Here is a 12,859-nt window from a genome sequence, read left to right on the forward strand (position 1 = left end):
ATAAATTCTGGCAGCTCATAAATTCTTAAACAACTCTGGGCTTAGCCCATACCAGACTATTTTAAATCGATCTTTAACATACGAGGATGCTTCCCCGATTCTTGGCTGTTTTGTCTATTAACATTATATGATGGGAGAGAGGGAGGCATAGATTGTCTATAGCTATTTCTAAATTGCCTGTTACTGTGGACTCCTAATCTTGCTTAAGGCCTTACGTGTGATCATAGAACAAATACAAAATAATTCATCTGTGAGTAATATTGCTAGTTTAGCCAACACAATGTATACCCAAGGTGGTGTATCAGCATACATACAGAGAGCAACAGTGCAACTGTGTTTTCTCCTATGCACCTAGAACTGTAGTTCACTGTCCTACTACACAAGACGACTCAAAATGCTGGATAAAGAGCTGAAAGTCTTAAGGGTTCATAGCTATCTCCATCTCCCCAACCATCTTGGTAAAAAAACCCACCAAAACAAACGGCAAAGACTGCTAGGCTTACACATATATGCTAACAGCTTTTTTTATTAGTAGTATTTTTTAAAACTAATTTTCAGTGTTAAATAAACTGTGGAAAAAGGATTTGATTCGTGGTTGCATTAGGAATCTGCTCAACCAAAGCCCCTTGTCACAAATTAAATCCTAAATGAAAAGTCAAACATGATTTGTGAAATTAACATTTATGAAGGAAACACTCCCCAGCGCTGCATCATGATTAGTCTCTGGCATCTGAAATATCACCCATAATTCACAAGCTCCTCTGAAACCATGCAACTACCGCTACTGCTGAGACGGCACGCGTGATGGAAAGGTGATGCCAGAACCAGAGAGCAGTCCCTTTTTTGATGCTGGTGAGAACTAGAGGTCACTGTATCTTATTATTTGGGAAAGTACATGCGTACACACTTATCAACCCCCACATGCTTGTAACACTTCACCCCTCCACAGGCACTCTCTTCCACCTTATAGATTTATCCAAGGCCATGGGTATTTCTAATTTTAAACACAAAGGCTTGGCAGAAGTTCTGCATTGTGCCCTTTCTTTAAAATAGTGACTAATAAAAAATGAAACGTAATTAACAGTTGTTGGCTCTTTCACAGAATCAGTGCCTTTGTGGGGAGATGCAGACAGCTCAATCCTACAAGCAGAGGATCTACAACAGAAAGAAGATTTAGTGATTGTTACAGGCTAAATGTGCACTTGCAAAACCCGCTTTGGAGTCCCACATTTTTTAGAAGCCAGGATATCCAGATAGGGCTTAAAGATGTGGGATGTTTCCCTTTTCAAAGTGATTTTCTGCAGGGAGATACTTTCCTGCCAAGGAATGCAGTAATTTTTTTGAAATCTTGGTGTAAGACCATCCCCACTGCTTTTAGCACTAGACATTCTTCATGTGGAGTAAAATAGCTCCCAGGTCTTTGGGGGTAAAGAAGGAAGAGTTCAGCTTGGCTGTTGGCTTCACAGGTTTTCAGAGTAAGAAGAAAGCTCCAGTATCTCTATAACCTATCCTCTCATCCCAAGTGGTGATCACGGCCATTTCTTCTTCATATATTCATACACTGCCTCCACCACCCGAGTATACTACACCTACTTGGAATACATCAGCTGCATGCTGTGTTTATGCAAGTGTGTGTGTGTTGTATGTATGTATACATAACGTACAAATAAACAAGGATGACAAAGAAGAATATTACATCTTTCTTAACCAAAAGAAAGCATAGGGCCTCATCCTATCCCCCTTTAAACCAGGATTTTGTGTAACATGTTGCCATTGTGAAAAATACTGCTTTGAAAATAGATCCATCTTTCTGAAACAACCTGTAAGGTGTTTTTGTTTTGTTTTGAGCACTCTCTTCTATTTGCAATAACATGTTAAAAAGCTGAAAATAACACTGAGTTCTCTACTGGGTTGCCCTTTTCCATTTGGAGAACATTTTTTTTTTTTCCTGTTGTGCCAAGATTAATGTGGCCTGTTTGTTTGACAACAGATCCAACATATCTAGTGCCCTGTCAAGGTAAAATGACTCTGTCTGTGGACAACATCCCTGTCTGGCACTGGCAATGAACTGAAAAAAAAAAAGGCTTTGCTACTTAACTATAACTGCAGAATCATCAGGAGATTTCAGCAGCTCTTAAAACCAAAAACCGTTATTGATGGGGCAAATATAAAATATTGTTAGTGAGAGTCAAGGGTTTCAATGAATACTATTAGGCAAGAGAGGTTATTCAAATTATTCACTGTAACAGGCTGTTACAGTTTTTATTCAAAATGGTTCCAGATCTTAGAGGTACAAACCTTCCTTCCCTCTTGCTGTTTAAGAGAAAACATTGGTTTGTCCTCTACCCTACATTTAAGTAGGAAAAGAAACAGCATATAAGTACAGAGAAGAAAATGAGAAAAGCCAAAGAAATAAGGACTGTTCCTTACTCATCCAAGTACCAGATATCACACGGACACCAGCCGGGGATGAAAACACATCCTGCTCCATTCTTTCACAAATGTTACCAAGTTCCAAACCCCTCCTCTCCCTCCCTTCCCCATTCTCTGGCAGAAGCCAGTAATACCTACAAATATTTTTTATTTTCGTAAACATCATGCAGCTTTAAAACATGTGGATGTTCTATCAACTTCAGGATGGCTATTTCCCGCTCCACCTGGAAGAAACAAAAAGAAACAGAGAAGATTAGAAGCTTGGTCTTGGAATACATTAGATATCATCACACATTTTCTTCCTATTTATATTTTCTGCTTCTCTTTATATGCAGAGGATATGGAAACTTACAACAATATATCATGTTTAGCACTCACATAACTCAAGAAAAATTACATTTATTCAGCCTCAGCGCTCTCTGACCTGTTGGACAGAAAGTCAGCAAAATTTCAAGGTTGAAAGAAAATTCCTGAGTTTACTAAAGGGATTTAGCTGTAGGAGTTATATGAGCATTCAAGGCTGTTCCTGCCCCACAACCCAAAGCCAATGACATATTCTCAAAGTACAGAAATTGTAAGATGTTATTTAGGGCTCTCCTGACCTCCAACAAGCACAGGTGTAGCCATGCTGTACTATGTATTGCATACTCAACTATTATTAGAAAATCCCCATCCTGAAGAATTTGCAGTGTATGTAGGGGAAACAAAGAGTGGAAGACAGACAGCAGTTTGATTTTACAGCTGCAGAACAGAGACACAGAAAGGGAAAGAAATATAAAAAGTGACAAAAGAAGTACAAGGCACAACAAGAAATTAAACCCGATTACTGGAGACACAGTGTTCAGAGCCTTAAGCGTAAGACTGTGTCTTCTCTCAATTCCCAATCTGTCCTAGCATGGCTACTTCTAAGAGCATGTCTTCAACGCAGAGTTAACAAGTCGTGACTAAATCCCTGTAATTAGCACAAGGCGTGTTCTCACCCAAAAATTCCTATAATGATTGCTGTGGTGTTTTTAACTTGAATTTACTAAGGGTATTCATTAGAGATGGAGCCAGTGTAATTCCTCAGCTGCTATCAAAATTGCTCTGTGCTGCTCGAAGCCACACTGTAACTGCTCTGATCTGACCTAGGCTAACTCGAAGGGAGTTAACGTAGCATTGTGGAAACTGTAGATAATGGAAATAAACTCTGCAACAAGAGGCAGTCGAAGCATCACATGGTCATGCACGACAGATTTCCAGGAATCCACAAAGGCAGAAAGAAGACCTAAAGATGTAAACAAGGACAAATGGGTAGGTTTTCTTCCAGTCCTTCAAATAACTGATTGTCCTGGAGCTGCTACGCTAACAAACTACACATAAACTACAAAACCATTCCTTAACATCTCCCCTGCAGGGATCAGACAAGTAATTTGGAACTTACCGCAGTATACCTTCAGGTTTTGATGTCTTTTAATTTCCTGAGATACTATCCTCCGCTAAGCCTGAACACAAACAACTTTCCCTGAATGCCAGTAAGATACTCAGCAGGAAATTAGAAAGCAGCAGTTTTCCAGCACTGTGCAGAGGAGGAGGATTTCCCAGCTTGCTGCTTATCACCCCACATCTCTCTTCCTCTACACCACCACACAAAAAAAAAACCCAAAGGCAACTCTTGTATCGTATCACCCTTGGCCTTTCTTGGATAAAAGGATGGACGAAAGAATGTTTGTACATGTGTCAATCTTAGTCTTTCAGAGACATTTATTCCTCTTTGCAGAGTCAAAAGTCATCTGAGAGACCCACTTCCACACTTGGGATGTATGGAAATAGCTCCTTCAGAGAAGTGGGGAATGCATGTAAACATGTATGTATGCACTTCAGCCCTGCCAGAACTGCTATGAATTCAGCAATACACAGTACTTGACGGTAACAGGTCTGTAGATGTAACTTACTCATGACCAGCACTTAGACGAAAGTTGCTCATACAAATAGGAAATTAAGGTTGCGTAGATTTTAACTGTACAACTATCCCACCAAAAAACACGGGGAAGAGCTTCTTTATTCAATTTTTGTCTCCTCTTCATAAAGATCCATTACTCCTTTCTCTTACAAGATATACAGTGATGTTTGCAGAGGGCTTGTTCAGCCCTGTAACTGATAAAGTTGGATTTGCTTCAAGAATGATGAAAAACAAAATAGAAGAAGCACCCACTGCCATAACACTCCTGCAACAGTACCGAGGCTCACCATCAGCACCATGTACCGCAGCTGCTCAGGAACTGAAGCTCCAACAGATTTCCCTTTGGATGGGGCAGACCAGGTATTTCATGGACACTGCGACCACTGTACTAGCTACGGCAGGGATCATTCAACCCTGCTCTCCCTCCTGGGGGATATCCTGCCTGTGAAGGATGAAATTGCCTGGAGATGGGCTGTCTAACTGCACTACAGATTCACTTCTGAAAAACCTCTTGGTGGGTGCAGTGGCAACGTATGTTCACACCATGTGAGTGATGGATGGATCCAGTCAGGGTCCTTCTTGGTTACTGTCCTAAAGCATGAGAAGAGGCAGTGATTTATGACTGCTGCATGGAGGAGGGGATTCAATTATGGCACTGCATAGCCTATGCTCAGCAACAAAAAATAAGACCAGAAAGCAAATACCTACCTACTACTGACAGATTTACTCTAGGAAGCAATTAGAAAGAAATAACCTGAGTTACTTTCATAATTTTACATGCGTGAGTGCAGAAGGCTCTGTGCATATCTTAAGCAGCCTGGGAACTAAATCCTTAGAGGAAATACAGTTGTGGAAGTCTTGATTTCAGTGCCAGGTATGCAGAAAGCATCAGGCTTGATGTGCCTGGTAGCATTTCACTACAACGTATTCAGTACAGTGGTGTGTTGCACCACTTCAGTGCAGTCAGCAGTCAGCTTTCCACAGTCTTTTACCTCTTCTAGCTGTAAACCACGGACAAAAATAATCTATGCCTCTCAGTAAAACTTTGTATAATCCTTCTGTGAAAAGGGGCTTTATGAAGGAAAAGTGTCATTACTGTAACTCTCATAGTCCAGGCCTTGGCCCTGTTCAGAGAAGCAAGACACTAATGGCTGTATGACTTCAAAAACTAGAGATTCCCAGCTCTCTAAACAGCAATCTGCTACAGATTATCCTCAAAAATCTTAAAACACTGTCCTGCCTCTTTTCCTTTCCAAAGAAAAACAATAGTTCGCCAAAACGTGCGATGGACCACCTTCTCAAAATTACTACTGCACTCATTGCTGATGGGTGACTCTACCAGTTCCTATTCATTTTTCACATGCCCACAGAGAAGCCAGTAATTAATACAGGCTGGACACAGACTGTAGATCCCAACAGCAATTTTATTAATGTATGGCTCAGGAGGACCTAGCAGCCACTGTGTCATTAGCAAAGGAGAGGTATCTGAACTCATTGGCAAAATAAAAGAGGCCTGAAATAGCATGCAGCTTTGCCTTCTTCCCTAGAGTTTTGTCACCCCTTGGCATGCCTCTTTTTGCGCATCCCTGTGCTTGCAAGCCACAGAGTGCTGTCCAGCTCGGAGCTGGCAAGGACAGGGGAACAGAGAAACCCTGCAGGGGTGTTTGCTTTAATGCAGATGCAATTATCAGAAAGCAGGCCAAGCTCAGAATAGCCTGTCTGGGGAAGCTCAGAGCCTGTGATAAACAGGAAACATGGAGAAACATTCGCATAGTAGTTTAAAGAGAAAGGAAAAAAATGGATCCTTCTCTGTCACATAAACACTGGGCCATGTCACAGGGTCCCAACTACAGCCTGGGCTGCCTCATGGCATGGTAGGTTACTGACTATGCAGCCTTGGGGCTGGGCAAGAGAGCTGTGAAGGGCTACAGCAGCTCAGATGGAGACACGTTGCTAACTTGTAACCTTGCAGATGCCAATTAGAGGTTTTAAAACTCTATGCAGGAAGCTGATTTGACAAGATGCTCCAGTGATTCAGCTACTTGCAACACGGGGGCAACGTGACCCTTAGAGGAATAATGCAAAACTCCAGTTCCCTCACCTCCATCTCCACTTCACCCTCCTTCCCCAGAGGAAATCACATCTCTGGCGACAAGTGTCTGCTCTCACAGACACACGAGGTGCTAATGCACCTAGAAGGCAAGGAGGGCAGGTCGAGGGAGCCTGAAGGCTTGTCTCAATGATGAAGAAAATTTCTTTTTCTCTTGAATTTATTTGCTCAATAACAATTGGGTCACTCATCACCCATATGGTGCTTTGAGAACCCGAAAAATGAGGAGGACAGCTGTCTCTTATTTTATCTACCAAATCTGTGCAAGCACTATATGACAGTCATCAATTGCAGTGTTTCTCAGAGAACACTTATTCCCAAAAAGCTGGGGAAAAGCAGAAGACATTTCTCCTCAGATGCTTTGAAGTCCACCAGCAATGCACTACAAATCTCAATTGACATCAGTGGCTCCTATATTACTCAAAACACTGCCCTGAGAAGGAAGTCTGGAGCTGCGGAAGTGGCAAGGGCCAATAAAGCCCTGCAAGCTGCAAATGTGTTGTGCTGGTTTTGCTAATCACAGCAAAATGGGGGGAGAGTGTGTGGGTGGCGTGGGTGTGGTAGGTTTTCATGTGAAAATCAAGCTTTCTGATGTTGACTCTGCTTTGCTTTGAAGTAATTAATGGAATAATTTTCAGAACTCATGGCTGGGCTGTCCCTCAGTTACCAGAAACCTGGACATGAATTTCCTCTGAGTTCAGAATTATTTCGATTTAGGATGAACTTCAAAGGAGGCAGAGATTCAGATGCTCATTCAGCTCCTCAGGTTAGAATTCAGGCTGGAAACCTTGTACCAAAATACCTACTTTCTCCAGTGTCTGGTCTGCTCTGTAGTAATTTGGATTTCCATTACAAGAGCACAGAAAACAGAACGTAAATCACTGTGATACTTCACTGAGTTGAAGCAGTAAAACCAAAGATAAGAAGAAACTAATCTCAAGTTCTCTGGAAAATCTGTGTTTCTGCCATAACATATATTGCAGGAACAGACTCTAGCATTTTATTGATTTGGTATTTTTGCCTCCATGTTATGTCAGACTGAAAGTTAAACATGACTGGCTTCGGTAAAGAACATCTAGGTCATCTGTTCACTCTTTCCCATAATCACAGAATAAATAGGCTACTCTTGAAATCAGAAGAGAAAAGCACTAAAGCAGAAAGGGCTTTATATGACAAGTAACTGTAGGCCCAGTATGTCCTGTAGGGTCATCACTGCTGTAGGGATATCATTCTTCAAAAAAAACTTAAGCCATTGCCAAGCCTAACCAATTACACATTGTATCAGTCGCATCCTTAATTTCAATGGGAGCATAAACAGAGCAGAAGTGGAAAAAAACCCAGATTTTAAATGACTAAACATTAAAGTATTTTATTCAGCAGCTCTGCATTTACTTGATTTTTCACTTAAAGTGGCCTTTCATCAACTTTGTCCAAAACTTCTTCAGCAGGGCATTATGGAAGCAGAGAACCACATAAGCTGTCCATCTATGGAGAATGTTTCCTGCTGCTATTGTAGCCATTAGCTTCAGATTTCTGAATATACTGAGCCATATCCAAAATGTATTGAAGTCAACAAAAGACACCAATTGACTTAAGTGGGTTTTGAATCAGACCTTCTAATGATCATTAAGTGGTATCTGGAAGAAATCTTCTATTACATAATTTTGACTAATTAAATGCTTTAACATGAATTCAGGTTTTCAGCTAAGTACTAGTAATTACAAGAAGATTCCACAAAAACTGAATAAATGAGGGGGGAAAACTAGACAGAATCAGGGAGCCAGACAATGCTGTACAAAATACTTACAACAAACAGATAAAATTACTGGAAAGCTGAGCAATTCCTCAGTTTATTGAAAGCTCTATTATGGGCTCATTCCACCACAATTTTTGTTTGCATGTGTGCTTCTCAAAGCTATTTCCCCATAAATGAAAATAGGTATGTGTGAGAAGCAAGTGAGATGCATATTTGATGCCAAAATTTGCATGTGCAAACTTCTATACCACATTTTCCACAAAATACTATTGTAACAGAATGTCAGTTTCTACTTGTCTTTATTGAAACAAGTATTTTTTCTTAGTCCCTTCAAAACTGGAACTCTAAAGCTCCACTGAACCTCAAAATTCGGGATAAAGTCTGAGGGTATGAAGTCAGCTGAATGGATATTTTGAGAATTTTCTTGGAAATCCCTCCTGCTAGTGCCAATGCACCTCCACAACAGAAGAGTACTCCTGGTCTGCCCTGACATACTGATTCCAAGTTCTTGAAGTGATCCTTCTGGTTATCTAACTATGGAAAAGCCTTCCCAGGAACTTAATGGTTTGATTCAGTAGTTAACACCTGCAGTGTTTCTTAGCATTTTGTCATAGACTACCAAGTGAATATGGCACTCAGACTTATCTGCAGCCTATGCTTCTTTAAGAAGCATCAGGGCTTCACGCAAGAGATACTGATGGGAGCTGACAAGGAGTGGATTTATTCATTCAGCACTTGGGATTATCTGCTGCCTGGTGGTACACAGCTAACAAGTGACTGACGTGCAAGTCTCTGCCAGCAGTCAGCAGAATTGGCCCCTTACACCAGAAGGCAAATAGCCTCCCTGTGCCTCCTGTCACCTTCGGCGAGTGCCACATCCTGGCTGCCATCGCTGAGTAGTGCAGGACACAGGACACAAACCAACGGCTGGAGAAATAACCTGATCTTTGACTTACTACTCTTTCCCCCTCATTATCCTGTTTTTTAATGTTAATGTGCACTGTGCTTTCTTTAACCCAAAGCAAAATGTTTGCACAGCTGGTTGTTTTTGTTTTTTCTGGAGAAAAAAACCTAACTGACATGGAGACAGCCCAGTGCTTACGAGAAACCTGCCACTTCCCATCAGCAGCCACAGCCAAGCCTGTGTGAACACCAATATCTGCTGCTCCAAAGCAGCACACTCAGTCCCTCTCACATGAGCAGCCCTCCCTGCCATGCCAGACGTGACGCACTCACCCCAAACTTAGAAATGTAAGTCTAGCCCTGACAAGCAGTGCTGTAGACAGTACTCACCTGCAGCCTTTACCCTCGAAGGACCAACAAGCTTATGTCTGGCTTGTTCCAGGGATGTGTGTGTGTATGTTAATGAATGCAAGAGCAGGAAGCCAACAAGCCCTGTGCAGGAGCACAGGAAAGTAACACTATTCATAACTCACCTTCCTCCAGTAGAAGTTAATTCTACTGAAGGTAGAACGTACATTCAAGAACATTTAAAGCTTTGTGGGCTGCTATGCTGAGCTGTGGAAAAACAGTCACTACCCACAGAGGAGAAACAAGCTGCAAAATTGAGGGATATAGAGATTTCAACTCCAAATAATACAAGTACAGAGCTTCTTGTATTATTTGACACATTACAGATTTAATATGGGCAGTACAAAACACAGTGTCGGAACATCTGAGCCAAAGAGTGGGTGGAGGATGCTGAATCCATTAAGGGAATATGGGGAAGCACGAAGGACGTGGTACAGCATGGCACAGCATAACGTTCTGCCAAAAATGTAGTGGAGAGCTTCTGAGAGCACTGGTGGAGAATATGATAAGGCAGAGGCTTTCCCAGGAGCATCCAGGAAAGGGACTGAGACAGTGAAGCGATGCTGACAGTACCATGGGCTGGATCCTTAGGGAGTCCACCATCAGTAGGAAGAGAAATTTAAAAGCACAGTTTTGGAAAAGCTTCAAAGGATAAACCCTCCACCATTTCCTATGTGTCTCTGCTAGCCTCTTTCCCCCTATCTTTTTCTCCATTAGTCACACTGGCCTTGTTTAGCTCCTTGGCATTGTCTTACACAAATGTCCTTTACACTTTCTTCCTAATACTCTTCCAGAAGCAATCAATAGGATTGATGCTGTTTTCTTCTCTACATCTTGCCTTAATGACCATCTCTGATTCCCTAGGAAATAAGGCAGGTAACAAATGCTCCAGGAGAGGGCAGAACAGGCAGAGCTTTGCAGAGATTGGAAGCAGAATGCCAGATTCCATCCCTGCCTTGACCTGCTCCACAACAAGCCTACTGACATTAATCATTTACAAGAGCAGAAAACAGATGATATGATTTTTGTTATTCTACTATATTCACCTATCCTTCACTTTTGAATGCCCCTTGACTCTTCTGATGGATATTTGTATGTACTTGTATATTAGGATCTCACTTCAGCTGAGCTAATAAATGCAGCGAGATACAAATGGTTGGTATTGTATCTAGAAGGGATTCTCCATCCCAGCAGTCCCTCAGAGCTCAGAAGCAGAAGCTGAAGCAACCCACAGCTCTATCCTTTGTTTCCACCTTCTAAATACACCGTTCAAGCACAATGGCACCTCCCAGAGGAACATGGTTGCAGACAAACAGTAGCACAGACCTCATCCAGGACCTGTGAAAAGGCCAAGGGCAACACAGACTCACAAAGTTCATGTTTGCACTTCGCTTTGCAATAAAGAGGGAGCCTTGAGGGGAGGCCTGGCAGCTGCAGGCAGAGGAATCCACAGCTGACTTTCTGCCAGACTGTGGAGACAGCAGCTGTGTACCCTGAGAGGCCGAGCAACCCTTCAGCCCAGCTCTTCTTCCACAGCAGGTCGGCAGCAGTTTCTATCGCACTGCAGCACGAACAGCAGCTCCTGCCTGATACGCACCAGCTGTATATTAGCACATCTATGTCCATCCTATCTCAGGGACACTGATCCAAATAACTATTTATTCTTATCCATGATTTTGAAATTAGTCTGCTTCTCCCATAAAATAAGTGCTCTGAGCCCAGACTGTGACTGAGGAACACACTTGTTCAGTGTCTCTCTATAATGACATGACCATAGCTGGTGTACCCTCTATAATGACATGAACCAGCACTTCAGTTCCAAACATTCCTGCCCACTCATCTGTATGTGGGATTATCATGTTTTAATGCAGACCCACCTCAACCACAAGTATGTCTTTTCACATCTTGCAAGACAGACCTGAACAGCAGTGACTGCTCAGTACCTTCATCTCCGGGCTACCTGTTCGGATCTAGTCAACAGCAGATGGGCTCAAAGCCTGTTAGTCTCAGCTGTTCAGCTGTTCATACAGCAAAATTAGCTTTATGGACTCAGCTTCAGTCCCAGATCAGGAGTAAACTATTGGCGGACAGTTAAATGGCTACTGTAAAACTGACTTCCCCCTTCAACTACCACACCTCAGTGCTGAGAAATGACACAAGCTGCAAGATGATGACAGCCTTGACACAGCAGTTCTGTCCATGGCGCTGCCAATTCCTCCTTCGGCATCAGGGATACAGCAAAGACAGCGACACCAGCTGGGAGCTTTCCTTTGGGTCTTAATCTGCAAAAGGATGGCTAACAAGGCAGGAATTGTAATACAAAGCAAGAGCCAGAAAGAGGTAAGAGAGGAAGAAATAAAATTGCATATTTTGCCTTGGTCTTGAGACTGCCTGTGCGCGTTCCCTGCCTCACCTCAGGTTCAGCCTGCAACAGAAGACGCTGCAGCAAGACTTGTACTCCCCTCAGTGAAGACAATGTCTTCCTCTGTTTTGTACAAGCAACAGAAGCAGCAGAAAATTAGTCAATTGCTGCCATCAGCATCCAGGATCTCTCACAGCTGGGAGTTAAGAGATCAAAGACAGCAACGAAGGAACATTTTGTTTCTCAGTTATTTTATCTCTGTTCTTCACATATCCTTCCCATCGTACACCCGTCCGTTACTGCTGGAGGTGCTGATGACATCTTGCAGCCTATCAACATCAATATCAGGATCAAGAAACCTCTTGGGAAGGGAGGTTTACAAACAACATTGTAAAGATAGTCTCTCGATCATCTCGGAACAGTCAATGAGAATAAGCCAAGTCATTCCTTCTCCACATTGTCCAAACCTCCTTGAGAAAGGAGGGTTCAGACATCCCTGGCCACATCCTTACAGAAGGGTCCAGCTTCTTCTCTGGAGCTGAATACAATTGTTTTCCACATCTTCATTATATTTGGCAATACATTATTCAGTCTCTTTGGACTTTCAGAAGTACTTAGCATTGGCCTATCTCTTTATCTCAAAGTTAATGGGACTTTTACTACTAAATGGGACCAGAGTCAGCCAGGAATGAATAGCAAATTCCACCTTTTAGTTCTAAGTCCTTGGAGATGGATCTTGTAATATGAGGCCTGCCTCGCTATTTATGAATCTGCGCCTTGAGCATTACTTCCCAGATCCTGCAGTATTTCTCAGCCTAAGTCCTTCAGCTTCACCAAGCTAAACCATAGCCAAAAGTATTCCCTATCCCAAAACAGATCATCTTTCCCACACAGTGACAATCATTTCTGCAGTACAGAAAACTTCTCCCTTGAATTACCTGTGTC

At 42.3% G+C, this 12,859-nt stretch overlaps 1 protein-coding gene across 9 annotated transcripts in view; it reads right to left on the reverse strand.

Moving 5' to 3' along the window:
* BRSK2 (BR serine/threonine kinase 2) overlaps positions 1–12,859 on the reverse strand; it is a 326,267-nt gene that overhangs the window by 103,403 nt on the left and 210,005 nt on the right. For all 9 annotated transcript variants that reach the window (XM_071809011.1, XM_071809010.1, XM_065840016.2 and 6 more), the window contains exon 3: positions 2,572–2,657. In XM_071809011.1, the coding sequence (XP_071665112.1) occupies positions 2,572–2,657 (86 nt within the window). The remainder of the gene's footprint in view (positions 1–2,571; positions 2,658–12,859) is intronic.

The sequence above is a fragment of the Patagioenas fasciata genome, chromosome 5 (genome assembly GCF_037038585.1).
Source record: "Patagioenas fasciata isolate bPatFas1 chromosome 5, bPatFas1.hap1, whole genome shotgun sequence".
Classification (NCBI taxonomy): Eukaryota; Metazoa; Chordata; class Aves; order Columbiformes; family Columbidae; genus Patagioenas; species Patagioenas fasciata.